The 22868-nt window shown below is 38.3% G+C and overlaps 1 protein-coding gene across 1 annotated transcript in view; it reads right to left on the reverse strand.

Moving 5' to 3' along the window:
• Positions 1-8354: 8354 nt before the first annotated feature.
• Positions 8355-22868, reverse strand: part of IFIH1 (interferon induced with helicase C domain 1) — a 108187-nt gene continuing 93673 nt past the window's right edge. The window contains exons 13-16 of the mRNA XM_036745415.1: positions 22180-22341; positions 12387-12577; positions 9774-9867; positions 8355-9683 (exon numbers count right to left, since the gene is read on the reverse strand). Of these exons, the coding sequence (XP_036601310.1) occupies positions 9498-9683; positions 9774-9867; positions 12387-12577; positions 22180-22341 (633 nt within the window). The 3' untranslated portion in view covers positions 8355-9497. The remainder of the gene's footprint in view (positions 9684-9773; positions 9868-12386; positions 12578-22179; positions 22342-22868) is intronic.

The raw sequence follows: 22868 nt of genomic DNA on the forward strand, positions 1-22868 counted from the left end.
ACTGTGATTGAGTTGTTTTCAATTCATAGGATCAATCATAGAGCCTGAGCTGGAAAAGACTTGCTTCAGAGACCAGATTTGAACCAAGCTTTTCTGACTCCAGAGTCAGAGTTCTTTCCATACCAGCAAATTACGGGCAATTTGCTGCATGTGAGGTGTTACCTCAGAGGTGTTTTTATTTGCACCTTTTTTGATTATTAGTGAAACAGAACATTTTTTCAATTGAGTATTAATGACGTGTGTTCCCTTCTGTGAAAATTGGCTGCTCATATCCTTTGACTTACTTAAGCCCTTGTTATTTCAGGTTTGCTGTTCCACCAGGACAAAATATTCCCTACCTTTCCTCACCTACAGCAAGGTTATATTTTCTTAGAGCAGCTAAAATTATCTTACCCCTAGATTGACTCAAGTTATGCTCCATGAAGGCAATGCCCATTTCATACTTATATTTGTATCTCCTCCAGCACCTATTATAATATTCTATATATAATAAATTCTTAACCATATTCATAGACTTGAATTGGACAAGCTCCAAGCTTAGTATTTCATGCAAGTAAGCATTTAATGGGAAATTTCTGATATATATCCTGCTTCCTTCCACTGTTTTAATTTCATGAGACAGCTATCAATGGCTGTCTCCATTGTGCTAGTAGTTGGAATATGCAGTGTGGCTTAACAAATCCTTAGCAGCAGTATTCTAGATTGTGACACATAGATGATATTTTGGGGTCTCTGCTGTTTCTTTGTGTTACTTTGTTTATTTCATTTTCTAAGTCTTTCAAAGTTTTATTATCTTTCCAATTACTGTATGCTGTCGACCATGTACATATAGTAAGTACATATGAAGACAAAAAGTTTACTTTTTATTATTTGTTGTATTTTTTGAATGAAAAACCACAACCACTAACCACCATACAAGAAGAAGTCACTTAACCTCCCTAGGGCTCAGTTTCCTTATGCATATAATGAAAATCATCTAGCTCTAAAGCTAAAATAAAACAAATAAACCTTGTGACAGAAGAAATCTATATACAAGTAAAAGCAAAATATTAATTTTTTTTTACTTTCCCCCTATTGTTTGTTTATTTTTGGCATTTTTTTTCTATTTTCCTCCTGTGGATTCTTAATCAGGGGGGAAAAACTACTTGCCCTAGTCCAGGCTTATGTAACAAAATTAACTTAACATACCTGTCTAATCAGTGACTTGAAGAATGGAGACTGTACTTTTTGAACAATACCTTTTAGAGTAATGATAACCCATAATTCCACAAATCTGAACACAGTAAATTAATTTCAGAAAGGTAGGGTAGGCTGTATGATATTATAAGACACAAGGGAGGACAAGATAAGTAGCTCCGATTATTGAATAATGGCGATGAAAATAAAGCTATATGAATTCACTTCAGAAAAAAAGCAGGCAGTGATGTGACTAATCCATTCATTTCAAACATCTTCATTATGTTCCAATGCTTGAAGCTGAATACATTGTGTAGTAACATGTACTGCTTATTAAGATGCCCAAAATGTGTAGACTGATAATTGAGTCATCTGTCCCTTTCTTGTGTAGATAAATAGTCAGAGGCAGATGGGACGAAGAGGGGAAGATAAGTACAAAGGAGAACAGAAGATTAATTTTGAAAGAGGCAACTACTTTCAAGGAATGTTCATTTTGGGAAGCTTATATCACCCAAATGGCTTATATAACCTTGTTATTAAATGAGTTCAGGGCTTCTTTGGCCAGTGTCAAATTGATTATGAATGAAAATCTTTGAAAAATAAGCATGCTTCATCAATAATATTTCAAATGTCCATCATTTACCAGCTAGGGAATTCTTTCTGACAATGTAGATTGTAATTATTCTTAGTGGACAGTATTGAATTGCTTTAAAAGAAAAAAAATCACCTAGTGGCCAACCTTCTAGCAATGAGCCTCTCCAAGCTTAGCTAGGTTTGTCCTTAAGATCATTAGCATATACTCCATCAACAGACTTTTACTCGTGTCCTCCTCTAAAGTATCACTCCAATACCTAATGGAGGAATGGAAGTAAACCTTGGGTTTCAATACTAGAGTTGTGGCAGATCTCACTCAAGCTAGACAGTCTTCTTTTCTGGGACCCCTGAGGGAATAATAAAAGAAGTTTGCCTGTATGTAGCACTTAACAGTCATAAAGAACATGAGTATACATTATCTCATTGAATCTCTATTCACTGACAAACATTTATTAAACAACGATTTTTGTGCTTAAAGGCATTGTGGTAGGCAGGGCAGATTTGAAAAACAAAATAAAACAGAGGATCGCCTATTCGTTCATTTCTTTATTCAACAAACACTTATTAAGTGTGTGAAAAACACCGGAGAAGACAGAAAGCTTAGATAAGGGTACAGTGCCCTTTGAGGAGCATAAAATCTCTAGTAGGAAAAGGTGTTTCAAGCAGAGATAACCACAATACTCAATCAATTGATCAATTGACAAGCATTCATTAATCATCAGTTATGATGCTAGGGATGGCAAGACAAGGAATGTAATGACCCCTCCTGTCGAAGATCTTACTTTCTAATATGTATACAGTATGATATATATATATATATATATATATGTATATGTATGGTGAATAAAGAAGTGTATGTATGCAAGGCACTGGCCAGAGCTAGCTCTAAGTCATGCCCACTTGTCTCCCGGGTATTGGCGGGCTGGGGGTGAAAGTCGGTGCTACTTACAGCCAGATCTTCCCAGTCAACAGAGGGTACATTAGAAAGTTGTTCAGACTAAATATCATGTCTGGGGAGGTCTGGGGAGGGTTTGGTGTGAGGAATGGTTATTATCACAAAAATTCTAGGGAAGGCAATGTGTTATAACAGAAAGAGTTTTAGACTATTAAATAAGGTGAGGCTTTGAATCTCATTTCCAATAATTATGAGGGGCCAGTCACTTAACCTCTCTGAGGCTATTTCCTCATTTATGAAATGAATATGATACCTATAGTACCTGCCTGCTTCATAATGCTATTGTAAAGAGGAAATGAAATAATGCATGTAAAGTACTTTATAATCCTAAAAGTACTATATAAATGTAAGCGATGATAATCTCTGTTACAGAAAGAGAAGCAGAGAAGTCTTCCTGAAGTAGGTAGCATTGAGTTGCACTGTAACAGTTGAGTAAAAATACAACAGGCAAAAAAGGGGAGTATCGGAAATAGCATGAGTAAAGGCAGAAGTGGAAAAACATATGCATGGTTAGGGGACAGAAAATAATAGTCCAGTTTGCCTGGTATATGGTGTGTATAGAGGGGAGTAATGAGCTTGGGCTGAAAACGTTTTTATTTCTCTTTTTGTTACTTTCTGTTCTGGGTTGCATGTTAGGGAAAGGACTTTGATTTTAACTCAAGTAGATAAAAACTTAGGATTTCTGAGCAGAGAAATTACATGACTATATATCTATGCATAAAAAAGATTATTCTGGCCACAGCATGAAGGATAGATTGGAGGGCAGCCGGAGGTGAAATGGGAATACCTGTTAAAGCTATAGCAATAAATAATCCATGAAGGTGGAAATGAGGGCATATAATAGGGTGGAAAGCACATTACTCTTGAGAGGAGGAGGTGGAAATGAGAGAGGTAGCAGGGATGGCAAACATTAAACATTAGAGATGATGGGAGGAAAGTTAAAAAGAGGTTGTGAATATAGGAGGCTGGTGGTGCCACAGAGAGAAATAATGCAGTAATAACCTAGAAATAATACAATAATACAGAGCAAGGGATGGGGGAAGATAAGCTCAACTTTGGACCTATTGAGTTTCAGGCACCAGTGGTGTCCTGGATATAGCTTGGAGCAGGCCTAAACCTCAGAAAGGTCAGGGTGAAAGATACAGATTTGGGAGACATCTCTTTGACTTCCACGTACTGCCAATACATGAAATGAGGTGGTGGCTGAAGCCATGGAAATGAAGACCATGGTCTAGTTGGTAAAATACAATAAGGCAAATGCATATGCTGTTTTTTAAAGGACATAACTGGATAAAATATGAACAGTGTGACAAGGGCTTATGGGAGGAAGTTGCCACTTCTGATTGGAATGGTCAAAGAAGGTTTGATGGAAAAAGGCAACATTTCCTCAAAGGCCTTGAAAGACAGATAGCATTTAAAAAGGCAGAGCATTCTGGCAAGAACAAAATATGGGCAGTTTGGGGGACAGGTTGTGAGCAGACTTGGGCATTAGAAAGACTAATCTGACAGTAGGATACAGGATAGGGTGAAGGGGAGATTGGGTGGAAGTGAGGAGAACTGCTAAGAAGCTATTGGGGTAGACAGTTCAGAGGTAATAAGGGCATGACCCAGGCAAATTGTGAAGAAGGGAGAGAATTGGATGCCAGATCATAAGACCCTAGCATCCAAGATTTAAAGCTGAAATTCCATAGGCTCCAACCCCTAAATTGTACAGATGGGGAAACTGAATCACAGGGAGGTTAAGGGATTTATTCGTCCAGAGTCACTCATTTAGTAAATGTCAGAGGCAGGATTTTTATTGCAGATGTGAAATCAATAGGACTTAAGAGGCTGAAGGGTGATGGTAAGGCAAAAATCAGAAATGATTTCAAGGCCTCAGTACAGGCAAATGGGAGAATGTCATTGAAAGAGCTGAATAAAACAAAATAACCACACACCAAAAGATCAAAAGTAAATACAACAAAATTATCAAGGTCAAGTATGACTGAAACGAAGAGATATGTATGAGAAGACACCCCCAAATCACCCTTTCATGGACATGGATCCTTAGGTGCTACACATCACACGTATTTTTTCTTGTTTAATGTATCAATCAGTTGCACTGATTTTTCCCCCTCTTTAAAAAGTACTATTTGCAATGATTCAAGACAATTTTGAAGGGCTCGTGATGAAAATTGTTATCTACCTCCAGAAAGAGAATTGATGAACTCTGAGTGCAAACTGAAGTATAATTTTCTCACTTTATTATTCTTCTGTTTTTTTGGTCACAGGGCTAATATAGAAATGTTTTGCATGATTTCACATGTATGGATCCTATTAAGCAAAAGAAATTTGGAACTCAACATTTTAAAAAATGTAAAAGTACATAATTTTAAAAAAATTTTAAAAATACTATTTGCTCTCCATACTGAAGATTACCATGATGATGGAAGACATCAATAAAAACTTTTTTTTAAAAGAAAGAGATGGATAACTCAGAAGGAAGACGATGTGTTTGGTTTCAGACAAGTTGAACTTGAGGTGCCAGCAAGACTTCTGCAAGGAGTTGTCTAGTAAGCAATTATGAAATAGGACTTGCTACTGTGAAAAGTGTTGAGTACTGCAGTTAGGGATTTGAGAATGATTCACATAGCAGTGACTTTTGAAACCATGGGAGTTGGTGTTATAAATTATGAGTCAGAAATATGACTCCATTTTACAGATGGGCAACAGAAGCTTAGAAATGTTGTGTCTTACTTGGGGCCCCACAGCTAGTCAGAGATGGAGACTGACTTGAAGCTCAGAATTCTCTGCTCCCTCTTCCCAACAGGGCCCTTATCTTTCCATTCCCCTACACTGCCTCTCACCAGATAAATGAGCTTCATTATATAATGCTAAGCATATTTGGAAAGTGTTTGGATTGCAACTTAATAGCACCAGTAAATATCTCCCTGCCAAAGAATATTTCTGTTCTTGACACTGAGGACTTCAGTGTAGAAAACCAGTGGATCTGGTTTGTAATAGGATTTTGCAAAGTATAAATTAACAGCATTCTACTATGTCCAAATTTTACCTTCAAAGATTTTTTATGGAAGACTAATTAATATCATGCAAGAAAAGGATTTTATGACACATTTGGTAGCAAACATCTAAAAATTTAAAGAACTACAAATCTATTTGTTTTAATTATTATTCTTTTTTTAAATAACCAATGACTTAAGAATTATATGAAGTATGGAGTTCAAAAACATATCAAAGACAATCAAACCACAAGCATTTATTTACTAAGTCCTGATTAGCGTGAATAAATGAATTTCCTTGAAGTCATCACATACTAGTAAAATTCACACTGCGTATTTCCACTAGGCTAGAACTAATTACCATATTTTACATAGCTAAAATTTGAATAGTGCATTCAAATACATAGGACCTCTTCAGGGGTTTCCTTATTCTAACTAATCACAACGCTGATGGACTCTGGGCCAGGTGCTTGGTGAGGCACTGAAGATACAAAGTCAAAAAGTGAATCAGTTCAAGGAATTACCAGCTTGGCTGGGGGACACAACATATACTTAAATAGGTAATTACCAAATAGATTTAAAAGACTGGGGGGAGGGGGAGGCACTAAGCTGGGAGTGAGGCTCTAGCCAGGAAGTTTGTCTAGTTGGTGCTTAAGCTAAGGAGGGAGTGAATTCCAGGCAGCCTATGGAAGAGCATGAAGATGAAATATGGAGTATCCCACGAGAACTAGTAAGTCTGGTTTGGCTATATGTGAAATGAGCATTGTGCAACAAAGCTGGAGAGGTAGGCTGACATCATGTTGTATAAGGGCTTTATACACACCAAAAATATGAGCTCATATCTGATCCTAGAAGCACTACAGAACCACTGGGGAGATTAGACTTGTGCTTTAGGGAAATCACTTTGACAGCCACGTGGAGGATGGATTGGAGAAGAAATGTGAAGAAAAACAATTAGGAGGCTATTACAGTAGTCCACATGAGAGGTTATGTGAACTTGAACTAGAATGGCCAGATTCTACTAGCTTGGTTGACAGTGAATTCTGTGCTTTAAAGAAATGAAATTTTCTCGTATTGATACTCTTTACCATTTAATATCTGACTACTCCTTTCTGAAGCTCAATGCTTTTCCATTACTACTGGCTAGATCAACAAAACAGTCATCACAAGTATTGGAGGCCAAGGAATGTGTCTAATTAAAACTTTTCGAACGTCATACATCTAGTTAGCCCCTGTGGATGTTCAATAAGTATTTATTGATGAAAGTGATGATAGAAATTTTTCTAATTGTGATGACAAAAGACATATGAGTGTGGACTCCCTCCAATGCTAGAATAAACATCTGAATAATAGCTACAATGAGTAATGGCTGAATCCAGGAGTTATTAACCCTTTTGTGGGTCACAGTTTCCTTTGGGGGAAGCCTATGAACCCTTTCTGAGAAAAATGTTTTTAAATATATAAAATACATAGGATCACAAGAGATATCATGTTAAAATGCCATTATCAACATATTTTTAAAAATAAATTCATAAATTCTGTGTTTAGTCTATAGTTCATTTTTTTTCCTGTTAATGTGGGTAGTTCCTTTTAAATTGTTAGTTTCTTGGGCAGATATCTAGTTTCTAGGTAAAGGAACAATTTGAAAACAGTACCTGAGCTCTAAATATCACATGATAATTCAACAGTCTGTGTTGCAAAATTAACATTTAGATGAATAGAAACAATAATTCATTTTAATTCAACCAACATTTATTATCTACTACATAAGACAAAAGTAGAACAATCCTTACATTTGAGGAGTTTACGTTCTCCTGGAGGAAATACCATGTACACAAATAAGTAAATACAAAGTAGTTTCAAAAAGGATAAAGTGCAAATAATTTGGGGAATCAGGAAAGGCCTTATGGAAGAGATGATCCCTGAATTGTGCTTTGAAGGAAGCTAGGGATCAACAAAGATCAGTGTACAGTTTCTCTGGAATAACTCAGAGAACTGTGGTTCCTTGGCAGAGTCTATCACCATGCTTCCTTTTAGATCTCTTTCCTCAACAGTATACCTGTTTTAAGACCCATTGGGCTGAGGTGTTTCATATATTCATCTAAGCAATCTGTAATCTATGATTACCCATCTTTATGAACAGTTCATTGAGAATGGGCACTAAGGTGAAATTGCAGCCAATCAAAAACGCAAAAAGAAAAATATGCACAAATTGTGCATCCTTATTAGATGTTAATGAACTATTTTCTTTGCTGTTACTTACACTGGAATGATATGGCACCATTATTAAAAAACAAAAATTTTAAAAAAACAACCTATATGTTCATTCATGCATGCTTCCAATTAAGCACTTATCAATCAACCAACAAGAATTTATTAAAGACCTACTATGTGTCAGGCACTGTGCAAGGTTCCATGGCTACAAGAACAAAGAATTAAACAATTCCTATTCTCAAGGAAGTTCTATTTTTAAAGCAATTTAGTGAAGCCAGTGGATCCCTTCTCAGGTATTGCAGTGGGTAGAGCACTGGGCTTAGAATCAGGAAGATTCATCTTCCATGAGTTCAAATCTGGCTTCATTCACTTACTGACTGTGTGACCCTGGACAAGTCTCTTAGCCCTATCTGCCTCAGTTCCTTATCTGTAAAATGAGCTGGAGAAGGAAATGACAAAAAGAAAACCCCAATGGAGTCATGAAAAGTTGTACGCAACTGAGCAACAAAATCTCGTACAGTTTCCAGACGCTGCTTGAAGAGAGTTCTTTCTCCATAGTCTTTAGGAGTTCTTTGGAGGCATTTTTTGGTTTTATTTTGTTTTTTTTGGGGGGTGAAAGATTAATGTATCCTTTTTGCATTTCATATGATAAATCTTGTTGATCAATATCTACCCAGATATAGATATCATCAAAAAAAATCAAAAGAACATGGTGCTAATTAAGTTTAATTTATGTCTCTAAACTGAAGTAGAGGAGAAGGAAGAATCTCCTATAAGTAGCCAAAAATTCTTTTCTTGATATATCAGGAGAGAACAGTACTCTTATAGCAAGTCAGCTGATGTAATTCAGTAATTATCATTCATTGATAAAAACTGATTGTAGCTCCTGGTCCTCACTTATTTTGGGGAAAAGCGAGGAGTACCACTGAAAAGTATTTCAGCTGGGGTTGTTCTGTCTGCTTGGGGAACGTTCAATCATTCACGTATACAAAGCTTCCTTGTTCTCATTTTTTATGGAAACTAGGAAATACAAGAGTGGAATGGCCACCACTCCTGAATAAAAAGAGGCAAATATTATCTCTTTGCTGCACAAATTAGCAGAGATCAGGAAATGAAAGTTGGGAATAAACAATAGCAATGATTGATATATAGGAATGTCTTACCTATTTAGGTTCTTATTTTCTAGGACTTGTTTTTTTCATTTCTTTTCCTTCTGAGTTCTGTCTTTTTTGGTAATTTTCCTGCCAATTATCATGACCCTCAAAGAGAATATTAGGGTAGTGAGTTTCAAACCAAGCCTTTTCTAGTTTCTTCAACATTATATGATGTTAGCTCCTATATTAATCAAATGTGGCTTTGTGGAGTTTTTAATATTTGCTCGCTAATAACATGGATAATATGAAACCTGACAGAATACCCTTCTTCAAAGAGCTCAAAATGATTTAAAAGAAATGTTTTTATTCATTCTCTCAGTGCTCTGGTACAATAATTACAAAAGTATGACTGTATTCTTTGTCAAAATATAAAGTTCAAAGAATTTAGAGAATATCAAGTCCATATTAATCTTCATCTTCATCACTAAACATACAATGTTCTGTGTAGTCAAGCTTTGGAAATCTTATAGGCAGTTCCACCCACTTTTTGTACTGTTTCTTTTGGGAATTATTTTTAAAAGCCACCACAAAATTTTTTATTTTGAGGCAAGGTAAATCTAGACCTTTGTTCACCATCATAGTTCCCCAGGCCTGGAAAGAAAAGAAAAGAAAAGGTATAAATTATATACACAGTATATGAAGTCTGATTGTTGGCTGAAAGGACAAAAACAGCAAACTTACCTGGCCACACTGGCTGCAAATGATCTCACCATTTGTTTGATAGTCTGCCAGTTTCTTTCGTAGTGCTTTATTTTCTCTTACAATGTAGAGTTTCCTAAAATTTGACAAGAGATATCAGTCAAGTACTTTTGTATTTGCTAAGTCTGAATTAGAGCTTTGCCCTGCCAAACCAAGTATCAGGCTATACACAATATCCCAGATACTCGTCTTCAATCAAGAAACACAACTTCATGTACTCCACTGTGGTCTTCTTTATTTTCCAACATTTACTCAAGTTCCAAATACCTCAAATGCCTGTTTTTCTCCATTCTGCCAAAAGACACCTCTCCAATCTTAAAAGCAGTGCTCAGATTTCCTGAATGTTCTCTCTGACCAGTTTTGATGCTCATCTCCCCAAGTGCAGCTATTCACACATTGGCCTTGACTTAGTTTCATGGCAATGGACAAGTCACTTAGCTTCTCCTGCCTTCAGTTTCCTCATGTATAAACTGATGGGTTGCATTAGAAAATAGTGGTAATAGCTGACATTTATAGAGTACTTTTGTTATTCAGTTGGTTCAATCATGTCTGACACTTTGTGACTCCATTTGTGGTTTCTTGGCTGAGATACTGATTGTACTTTACATAAGGTCTCCCAATGCATCCTGGGTCATCTCCAGTTGTCCTGGTGAATAGCAGGCCACTGGACCCAGTTGGCTCCGGAGGAGAAAGTGAGGCTGGTGACCTTGCACAGCCCTCTCTCACTTAAGTCAAAGTCAAGTGCAAATCATGTCAGCATTTCCCTGATGTCATGATCCTCTTCGAGAATGCAGGACAAATACAACCTGTGAGTAGCTCCTCTCCTCTCCTCTTCCCTCTTTCCCTTCTTCTGCTGTCCCGTCCCGTCCCGTCCCGTCCCCTCCTCTCCTCTCCTCTTCTCTCCTCTTTCCTCTTTTCCTCTCCTCTTTCCTCTTTTCCTCTCCTCTCTTCTCCTTTCATTTCCTCTTCTCTCCTCTTCTCTCCTTCCCTTCCCCTCCCCTGCCCTCCTCTCCCCTTCACACCTCTCTCCTCTGCTCTCCTGGCACATTTTGATGGCCAAAGCCTGCCTCCTTTACTTTAGGTTTACTGGCTAGATTTCTTTCTCAAAAGCCAAACCTCAAACCCACCTCACTCTGGAGCTCAGAGATTGGACAAGAGGTCCCCGCCCTCCTAGCACAGTAAGGCTGTGGAACCTTGGCCAGGAACCCTGAGGGTCTTCCTCTCCCAGTTAGATTTTTTTTTGAGTTTTTGATTAAAGGGGCCATCCCTTGATTAACTTCTTAAAGAGGCCTAATCACTGAATGGATGTTATCTCACAGTGAGCACCTGAAAAGACCTTAGCCTAAAAGGGCCAGGGTCTCCTAATGCATCCTGGGCCATCTCCAGTCATCCTGATGAATAAATATCAGGCCACTGGACCCAGATGGCTCTGGAGGAGAAAGTGAGGCTGGTGACCTTGCAAAGCCCTCCCTCATTCCAATCAAAGTCAACTGCAAGTCATGTCATCATTTCCCTGATGTGATGGTCCTCTTCGAGAACAAAGGACAAACACATCAACAATAAATTTATATAATCTCATGTCACAACAATTTTGTGAAGTAGGTATACAGATATTATTTTCATTTTACTTATGAGGAAGTTGAGGCTGGGAGATTGTGCCTTTCCCTATTTCACACAGCAAGTAAATATCAGAAATTGTTTGGAATCTAAGTCTTCCTGACTCTAAAACTTGCCACTATGCTGCACCAAATCCCAAGATCCTTTTACTTCTAAAATCCAATTCATAATTCTAAGCCTGTGTTCATTTTTTTAATCTCCCACATTTGATTATGAATCCATCTGAAGCAACCACATATATTATTTAATATAAATTTATAGTACCCACTACAGTGTCATACACCAAGGGATCTCATTAAATTCTTAATAACAAACATTAGATGCTTTGTGTAGTCTATAATCCTGCTGTTTTCAAAGACACTGAGCTTGATTTAGATTAAAGGCTGGAGGATCGCTTCTTGGGTGATATCCAAAAAAGTCTACTTTGGATATTTCATTGGTCAAATGATGCCACGAAATCAAGATTGTAACCAATGTAACTTCTAATATAGTTCTGAAAAATAGGCAGACATCCTATAGCAGGGGTGGGGAATCTGTGGCCTCGAGGCCACACATGGCCCTTTTAGGTCCTCAAGTGCAGCCCTTTGACTGAAGTTGGATTTAGTCAAAGGGTTGCATTTGAGGACGTAGAGAGCGACATGTGGCCTCGTCCTAGAGGTATGGTAAGAATGATACCCTAGACTTTTTTTTGGGTGGGGGGTGAGTATCATTGCACTGTTGCAATGACTGGCAGCTGAGTTCATTTTCAGTTACCAATTCACTTGTGGAGAGAAGAAGGTGTTTGGGGTTATTTTTGTTGTTGTTGGAACAACTCATTCTCTAAAAGGTTGTTCTAGAACTTTGGGGAGGGTGGGAGAGCAGAGAACAGAGAATCTTGTAATCAACACATGCTGAATACATTTTAAACGTATCTACAAGTAAAACTACAAACACACACCCCTTACGAAAAACCTCAAATATTAATCGGGAAATGCTTACTTAAATTCCTGTGTCATATTGACATGATGCATGTTCTCAATCACTTGGATGTTTTCTCCAGAACAGGCCAGCACACTACAGTTTTTACAGAAGAAGGTTATTAATGATGGGTTGTCCTTGAATTGCTTTGCAAGACTTTTCTTAGTTTTCATTTTCTTTTCCATTATACTTTGCATTTGTAACTCCAAAATCTGCATGAAAAAAATAGAATTGAAAGTTGGACTTTTAAAATCCTGGAATACTTTAGAACCTCTAGGCTTTGGGTCACTAACATGGCATGAAAATACTGACATGTTTGTCTTTGCTCTGATTACTGTAACCTTTATCATTTGAAAAACAAACGTATTACTTAGAGAAAATAAACACTTGGCTCTTGTTCCTTAGCATAGCATTCTGCACATGGTAGGTGCTTCATGAAGGATTGTCAAAGTTGTTGAATTTGTGGCCAATAACCAGGAATGCTGTGAGGCTCAAATGAGATGATGGATGTAAAACACTTTGCAAACCTTAAAGCGATATGTAAATACAAGTTATTATGAGTAGTATTATTAGCCTCTAGTGCTCAAGTCTCCAGTCTGACTACATTCCCTGAAGCTTCTACTGCAATCCTGCTAGGCTCTATACAATAATACAGGGGTGTGTTGGTAAATATTTAACAACTGGGCTGGGAGGGGGGAGGGGAATATATGCATAAACTGTTATAAATTTATTCCTATTGTTAACAATTTTTACAATATCATAAATCAAGCCCGGATTTGTAGCAACTGCCAATTTCTGAAATGTAAATGCTTATACTGAAAATTTAACAATCAGCTTTCACAAGTGGTTGGAGCTGGCTCCAGTATACCCTGCCAATAACTTAAAGTTATCAGTCAATAGGCCTAAACCAGCTAGACATAGTGAGAGGATGATTGGACTAGGAGTCAGGTAGTCAATAAGCATGCATTTTCTAAGCAACTATGTGACAGGTACCATGTTAGGTGCTGGTGATACAGCAAAAATGGAAAAGCCCCTGACCTTAACGGGGTTCTGTTATATTAGGGGAAACCCTATGTGCACACACGCACACACACACACACACACACACACACACACACACACACACAGAGAAAATAAGTAATTTGAGGGAGGGCTCTAGTAGATGTGGGGTCAGGAAAGGCCGCATGTAGGAAATTTAGCTTGAGCTAAATGGTAGAGGAAGGTAAGGATTCTATGAGGTAGAAGTGAGAAAAGAGTATATTCACGCTTGGAAGACAGATTCAGGTTCTAGTCCCAGCTACAGTAACTACACTACTTAATAAAGGCAAAAATTTGGGCAAGTTTCTGAAACTTTCTAGGCCTTTGTTTCCTCACCTGTGACACAGAGTAGCTCACAATGACCTCTTAAGTCCTATCTAGCCATAACATTCTAGGAGAATTAATATACTGGTTCATTATCTATTTTTAAGGACTAGCAATCAACATTGTTAATTCTAGACTGTTTTTTCTTTGTCTCACGCTATAGGGAGTACTTCTCTCTGTCAATGAAAACCCATCTTAATGTTAGCTCAAAGAAAACATAACAACGTGTGACATTTAAGAAGGTTTGAGGGACAGTTTCTGGGTAATTTAATCATTCTCTTAATAAGGCCAGCAGGTTATTAATAAAAAGATGGTCATTTGGCTCTCTCTTAGACTAAAGACAATCATGGCACCGAGTCACAGTTTATATACCCTTCAAAACAGCAGGTGGTCCATCAAACAGCAATCAAATCTAATTGCTTAATGTGATTGGAGGTGGGCAATATTAAAATCAAGGGCAAATTATCTCTTGGATAGGGAAAGTAACTCTATACCAGGCCTCCCATAGTTTCAGGCTATCAATTCAAAGAATTCAAAGAACAGAACACAATAGCTTCCACCAGGGTGGGGCCTCAAACCCTAGAGAAACACGAGATGAGCAAATTTAGAGAATCCACCCCAAATGTTCACATGGACTATTTGTGCCTGACCTGTGGTAGAATATTCTGAGCTTGTATTGGTCTGGTCAGTCACAGTCTGATACACTGAAACTTGATTCTAGCATAGTGATGTCATTTTGGTCCTCTTTGAGAACGAAGGACAACAACCAGGACCCAGGAGAGTTAATGCAATCTCTTTATCAGTTGTTGTGTTTGTCCTTCTCAAAGAGGATTATGACATCAGGGAAATGATGACATGACTTGCAGTTGACTTTGATTTGAGTGAGGGAGGGCTGTGCAAGGCCACCGGCCTCACTTTCTCCTCCAGAGCCATCTGGATCCATACTCATCAGGACAACTGGAGATGGCCCAGGAAGAAAAACTGAATTTTTAAAATGAAGATTTCAGAAGGGGGAGAACCTCGGAATCTCCCCAAGATATTGGTTATTAATAATCATTTCTCACAAAGGTGACTCTTCCAGGACAGGGGTTCTTAACATTTTCTTGAATTATATACTCATTAAGTGGTATGGGAAAGCCCATGGAGCCAAGAATAAGGATCCATAATAATAATTTCAGAATATTTTAAAATGCATTAAATAAAATACATAAAATTAAAAAGGAAACAAATGATATTAAATATAGTTATCAAAAATATGTTTGTAAAAAACAAGTTCACACACCCCAGGTTAGAAATGCTTGTTCCAGGAGAAGGAAAATTATACTATACATTCCTAGTCCACAAATGGCTAGTAACATTTGTGTTCTCAATGAGGGAATCCTAATAAAGCTGCCCCCAGACCCAATATTTTAACTTCCCTATGGGTCCCATTAAACAACAGACATGTCCTGATTTAACTGCACAAGCTAGCTTTAACCACACTTCAGGCCCCCAGACTAAATATAGCCACTGCCCCCAGATCCAATTCACATATTTGAACAGGTGTGTCCTTGTACTCAACCACAAACATATCCATTTAGCCCAAGACAGGACAATACCTAACTATCTATCTTGACCAGAGAGGACCACAATAGCTATCCAATCAGAAAGCAGCATGACCAGGATGCTTGACCACTGAACCATAGAAGAGACCCCTTCCCATTATCGAATCCCTTAACAAATTCCCTCTTGCCTTTTTAATATTCATTATTTAAATTTGCCTGTGTTGTCTTACTTAGTTTCTGGTTCCTCTTGGAACCTAGCCCACTTCTGAGGGGCGTCAATCCTCAATAAATGCCTGTACTTAGATTAGAGGTGGTCTGACTCTGAATTCTTTGAGATGGTGCCACCACAACATACCATGAAACTGTCGCGTCGAGGCATAGCCTGCCCATTGGAATCCTCTGTTTGAAGCTTCCTACCCATGTTCTACTGTCCAGTGAAGTGAAAAGTTTGAGCTTTCAATTGAATGTAACAAGGGAAGACATTTCATAAAATGATCCAACTCAATTCATAAACACGGTTCCTACTATGTACAAAGGACTAAAGAAACAAAGACAAAAACAGAAGAGACCCTACCTTCAAAGGGCTTACTGGGGAAATGGAGCAGTATACAGATTAAGTAATTATATGATCATTTGAGGAGGGACATTAACCAGGAGGCTTGTGGGAAGCTTCACTGAAGATTTTTTAACTGAGTTGAATCTTGAAGCAAGATAAGGATTCTGGAAGACAGGGATGAGGAAGGAGTACCTTTTAGGCATAGGGGATAACTGATGGAAATACAGAGAATAAAGAGATGGAAAGTTGAGTCTGCAGAACAGCTATTAAATTGTCCAGTTTGTTTAGGACAAAGAGTGCCCGAAGCATACTAATGCAAAACCTACTAGAAAAGTAGGGGATGTTCAGATTGTGAAGAGTCTTGAAAGCCTAAAACTGAAGTTTTATCCTCTTTCAGAGGCAGGAGTCTGCAAACAAAGGCTTTTGACCAGGGAAGTAAGATGGTCAGAGTGGTGTCCTACAAAGGTAATTTTGGCAATAAGGTGAGGGAGTTGAGAGTGGAAGCAGCGGACATTTGATTAGAGGTAAGATAAGGGTAAGAGATGTTGAGGCAGAATCAATAGGATTTGGCAACTGATTCACTCAAACGGTATGAGAGAGAGGGAAGAGTCAAGAATGACTCAGAAATTATCAACTTAGGTGAGCAGGAAAACAGTGGTGCCCTCAACCAAGATAGGGAAGTTCGGAGGTCTGGGGAGAGTGATGATAAATGCTACTGTATGCATGGTTAACACCTCAAAATCAACATGTCTACAAGAGAATTTATCAGCATTCTTGCTAAACCTCTATCCTAGATCTAGAAATTTGCCAATGAAAAAGGAAGAGAGATTTATGACATGGCTTAGGAAAATGGCATGGTCAAATGATTTTTTTTAAGGATAGAGGGAGGCCTGAACATATCTGTAGGAAGGATCCAATAGATGGGGAGAGACTGAAGATAAGAGAGAGGGAAATAAGATAGATGGGGAAAAGCTCTCCCAGGAGACAGAGAGAGAGAGAGAGGGAGAGAGAGAGAGAGAGAGAGAGAGAGAGAGAGAGAGAGAGAGAGAGAGAGAGAAGCGACACAGTGGAACAAGGAGAATAGGTCATTTTGGTTAATTGTTAGTCCTCTTGTTCTCTTCAAATTACTTGTATGACTGTGAATATATTTCATATTTACTTGTTTGTGCACATGTTGGATCTTCCCAGGAGAATATAAGCTCCTTGAGGGTAGAGACTATTGAGTTATTTTGTCTTTGTATACAGAGCACCAAACACAGTGCCTGGAACATAGTAGGCACTTAACAAATGTTTGTTGAATTGAATTAAATTAGCAAGGAATTAACTGGCCATGGGGATTTCAATTTTCTAACACTGAATTATGTATAGTTTAAAAAAACCTCAGTGTGCCTCCTCCAGGTGTGTTCTGCACACCTTTGCCTCCCTAGCTGTATGAAAGCACATGATTCCACAGTAAAACTGAATTCACAGATGGCGGGGGTTTTATACCGTGCTGTTAAAATTGTGAATATGCTTTGGGATTATTTCCAGTTTAGTGTAGATGTACCAAAATTCCTATGATGACCGCAGAACTGAGAACTGACCACATTGTACATATTATTTATGATCTTTTTCATTTCAATGGATACCTGTTTTATGGCAAATGCCACTTCTTTGAGGGAGCCTTCCCTGATCCATGTACCCAGAAATGGCCCCACTTGTCTCTGAATGCTCAATATACTTTGCACCTCTTTAATGTATATTTATTCTCCATATTATAAAGCACTGAGTTGAATATATGTTTTATACGCTTCTGTTAGACTGTAAGTTCTTTGAAGTCATTAATCATGCTTCTGTAATACAAGGAAAATTGGAAACCCCTGAGTAACCCCTAGCTACTGACAAGCACCCCCAGAAAGAATGGACTCAGATATCTTTGGCATTTAGCAAACCCCCTGGGACTCCATGACTCCACCAAGGAATGTCAATAGACAGGACCATCCCACTGAAGGATAACCTGGCAGACCCTTTCTAGCAGATATCCCTGGGGCTCTGTGACTCCACCAAGGAATGTAAATGAGATTATCCCACTAGTACCATAACCTGACTGAATCTTTTGATCAGCCAGGACCTTTGTTCCTGTTTCCCTGCCCTGTACCCCCACATATCCTATATAAGCCAAGCCATCACCCCAACACAGGGCCATTGATTTGTGGTGCAGTACCCCAATGGCCGCCACCTAATAAATTCTCCACTTAAAACTTATACTCTGTGGTGAGTCTCGCTCGCTTCTGGTACAACACTTCATTCTTCCTTATATTCGCTCACAGTACCACACACACACACACACACACACACACACACACACACACACACGTATATATATATATATATATATATATATATATGAACACACATATGATATTCAATATATTTGTTAAACTGAAGTGAATTATAGAGGAACTCTGAATGTGTATTGACACCAGACAATTATAACAACTATGGGACAATGGATCCTGGACCCATATTGTCAGTCAACAAGCATCTATTTATTTATTTGTTTGTTATTTGTTTGTTTGTTTGTTTGTTTATTGGGGAGGGAGGAAGGCAAGGCAATTGGGATTAAGTGACTTGCCCAAGGTCACATAGTGTAATATTAAGGTGGGATTTTTTTTTACTGTTTTAGAATGCTAAATTAAGTGTCTTTGATTGAGCCTTACTAGGTTCAAAGCCCCAGGCCCAAAGCCCTAATTACTAGGTGCTAAGCCGATGTGGGCGTAAAGCCCCCAGGGCCCTAAGGAGAGTTGCTGAGACCAGAGCCAATAGTAGGCACCTAAGTTCTGCTCACTCAGATGACGTTTGAAGAAGGCTAAAGAGTGCATAAAAAGAGAGAACAGAGTTGTTTGCTTGAGGCTCTCACTCTTGGTGTTGATGTGGAGACTCTGGGCTAGTCAATCCAGATGTTGATGCTTTTTGGTAACTGAATTGCGATTTGGTCTGTTTATATTGTGTATGTTTGTAATTTGTTTGTATTTGCTCTGAAGTTCAGAGTGCTGGCTTTTCCCCCTGAGCTGAGTGAATGATATTTGTATATTGGATTAAAGTAAGATTGTTAACCCCCTAAAGTTACTTTCTTTAGTAGAGCAGATCAAACGAATCTCTGCTGGCAGCATTCTTGTTGTTGGGCTTGTGTTGGCTTTTCACCTCCACAACAGCTGCTAGCTGAATTGTTGCAACACACAGCTAGTACATGTCAAGTGTCTAAGGCCACATTTGAATTCAGGTCTTCCTGACTCCAGGGCCAGTGCTCTATTCACTGTGCCATCTAGCTGCCCCAACAAGTGTTTATTAATAACCTACCACATGCCAGGCACTGTGCTAAGCTCTGGAGAGACAAAGAAAGGTCAGAAACAATCCCCATTCTCTAGGATCCTACAGGCATATTCTAATGAACAAATCTTATCTTTCAAATGAAAGTTTTTAAAATCAAATTGTTGTATAAGCATCCTCCTTTCTGTCATGCTAGGATGAGATTTTTAACTTATTCTGTTGACTGGTGCTTATGGAATGTTGCTAAATGTCCTTCTATCTACCCAAGCTTTAAGCATTATGTTTCTGCATGTCTCAGGACTAAAAGAAGATTATGGGCTATTCTGCATACCTGATAACAATGTTATGCCGGGGGTCTATGGATGACTAAGTTAAATTTTAGATGAGTGCAGAGGACCAAAAGAAAAAGCAAACTCCAAAACAAGATCATATGCACATCATAAAGCTATATGACACTGACTTAATCAATCAAGTATAAATAACTTTTATACATAAGGTAAAATAATGAGGAACTGAAGTATTATGTTCACTAAGATGTTAGCTGGGCTGGTCATGCTAGAAGTGAATATCAAGACATTTACAGTTCAATGAACTGAAGAGAGGAGGCATTCTAGCATAGCACCATGTTCATGTGGGCGCTTATGAAGTACTATGTGATGAATCACACACAGTAGGCAGAAGAAACTTTTTAGGAATATACTAAGACTATGTAAGATTTACATAAGAAGCTGAAAGAACAGCCCCAAAATATCACAAGGGCATGAAAAAATGAGAATAGGGCAATAGACATGGCGGTGATGATGATGATGGTGGTGGTGGTGGTGGTGGTTGGCACTGTTGCAATCAGATTAAGTATAGAGAAACTGTAAAAATAAAGTGGAAGGGGCTGGGTGAATTCCAGGGAGAAGGAGTAGAAGAGCATCTCTCATCCCTAGAAATCTGGTACAGTTTAGGAAGTTTAAGGTCAGGAACAGAGTAGACAATTCTGTGTCTACTGTATAGATTCAGGCTTGGTTTAGGGAAAGCCTGGAAAGTCTGGGTTTGACCTAGAAGTTGCTACCCTGGAATTAACTTGAATAACTCAAATGTTTAGGTATGACTTTTCATTTCTCATTAAAAACTCAGCTTCTTAATTGTCAATGACTAGATTATAAATTCCATAAAGGCAGGGGACAACTCTCATCTAAACTTTTCTCTCTTCTAACATCTATCACAGCATCCTGCATGCGGCAGAAATGTAACAAATATTTGTTAAATGTTGGGACATGCTGACTGAAATAATAATTTCCCAATGGTATTATTACTCCTAGGGGTACAGCTAAGTGCTACAGTGAATACGAGCACTGGGCTTGCAATCAGGAAGACTCATCTTCATTGTTCAAATCTGGCCTCAGACACTAACTAGCTGTGCGACCCTGGTCGAGTCACTTATTCCTGTTTGCTTGAGTTCCTCATCTGTAAAACGAGCTGGAGAAAGAAATGCAAAAGCACTCCAGTATCTTTGCCAAGAAAATCCCAAAATGAGGTCAAAGAGAGTTGGACACAACTGAAACAACTGAATGACGATGACAATTATTAGTCCACAAATATTTTGTTTGTCCTCTGATCTGACCATGGGAAGTTGAAAGTTTTCAAGATAAGGTAGCATGTTGTAGGATGGCACTGGATTTAGGTTAGAACCTGGGTTCGGATCTTAGTTTGACGTACGGGACGTACCCTCTGACAAGTCACTTAATGCCTTTGGGTTTCAGTTTCATCAATCTATAAAATGAGGGGGTTGGAATAAAATATCTCCAAATTTTCTAAATCCTAACTCTGTGACCTTGGGTCAGTACCTTAAACTCTCAGTGCTCTAAGCAACTATCTAAGACTCAAGTTGTAAAGAAGGTGTCAATCTTCATTGCAAAAGGGAGTTTCTGCATCAGGGAATTGCCAGTATCAGTGGATATAGGTCCTGGCCCTAGGCTTACTCCTATGATCCTATGATACTTAGATGGGACAGAATTCTAAGTGGGTTTGGACAAAAAAAAAGTCCTCTCCATAAGGTAACATGCACCGACTTGGAATCCACAAAATATTATTCAGGGTAGAAACAGATTTCATGTTTAAATAAAATAACACTCACACCTATACACTCTGGTTAATTTCTTCCCAAAATTTGCTATTTTGCTATTAGGCAGATGTATCTTTAGATCCTTTGAAGTGATGAATTTCCTTAAATTCTGCAACAGCACATAAATCCTTCATTTTATCACCACCTATACCTTAAATTACAATAGGCTAGAATGTAGAGATACTGTCATTGCACATATGGGTTGGTTCATTCTTGTATTACAAACATTTGCTGAACTGGTGAGCTACACTAGTCTCCTTGGTTTAGAGTTAGCATTAACTGATGCTGCTGAAGCCCTTCATTGGCATAATCTGGCCTATATGATTCATTTGAAATTTCTTGCATCCTGCAGAATTTGAAAGTATATTTCTGTATGGATTTGGATTTGGGAAGCCTGGCATTACTCACTACTTCCAATGGAAATATATCTTTCCTCCTCTAGCCATTGAGATAGGTATCATAATCACATATGGGCAATTTTTTTTCTCTTTGTTTTCTTGTTTGTGACTGGGTCTCTTTACTCAGGCCACTAATGGGCCCAATTCTAGTCACTACTGATTGGTACAGGACTTTTGAACTGCTCTGTTTTCAGCCTAGGCTGGTTTTGACACTTCTTAGGTAGCCCAGAGGCCTCCCAACTCTCTGGCACTCATCATACTGGTGCAACACTTTGAGCAGACATCCAACTGGCTTAGCCTACTATAGCTTAGAACTCCAGAGCTCAGGTGTTCCATCAGCCTCAGCCTCCCCAACACCAGAGATGACAGATATAGAGTTCTTTTATGGTAAGAGTTCTTTTAAAATGAAAAGGATGTTGTAGAGAGGAAGATTTCTATACAGGTACAGATTACACTAGAGGTCCCTGACAACTGAGATTCTATCATGCTCTATGAAAACTAACTGCGAAGTAAAGATGGCCACTAGCAATACCTTATGAGCATACTCTGCTGGCTTCATATTTTGAACCCGGTCAATAGCTTTATGCATCATCTTCTCACGATACAAATTAACACTTTCACGTTCGACCACTCCCGAGCCACCGCTTGCCACCAATACATATGTGCTTTCATCAGCTCGAGCTCGACCTCGGGCCTATAAAGACATCAAAGAAAATAATTATTTATGAAAAATCCTGGCTCTACCCACCTCCCTTTAAAACAAAATAAGGGATGGTAGTACTCTTTGTCCCATGATCATTATGCTGGAAGTGAAATGTTGCAATAAAAACAATAGAAGTCAAACAGGCTATTGCATATATTCAAATGACAACCAATCTGACACACTATTAGGGACCTGTGTGCAGACAGGCCTAAAAATTTAATAGGACAGTTGTTACTTTGATGTAGCTTCTCTTCTAGTAGAGAGCTATGACACATATTCAAACAACCAGAACATAAAATCTTTGCCATCAAGTCTCCATGTATCCCATTACACTTGCCTCTTTGAGTTCATATTTATTTAAAAATACCACCAATACAAAATACAATGAAACCAGACTCTTCAGCAGGATTTTCTTAGCAATGATTTTATACTTTTGTTTTTTTTATACTTTTTTGGGTACTTTACATGTTTATATTCTAAACTGTGTTTGTTACAATTCACTTTATTTATAGATTGGT

Source organism: Trichosurus vulpecula, chromosome 2, assembly GCF_011100635.1.
Source record: "Trichosurus vulpecula isolate mTriVul1 chromosome 2, mTriVul1.pri, whole genome shotgun sequence".
Taxonomy (NCBI): Eukaryota; Metazoa; Chordata; class Mammalia; order Diprotodontia; family Phalangeridae; genus Trichosurus; species Trichosurus vulpecula.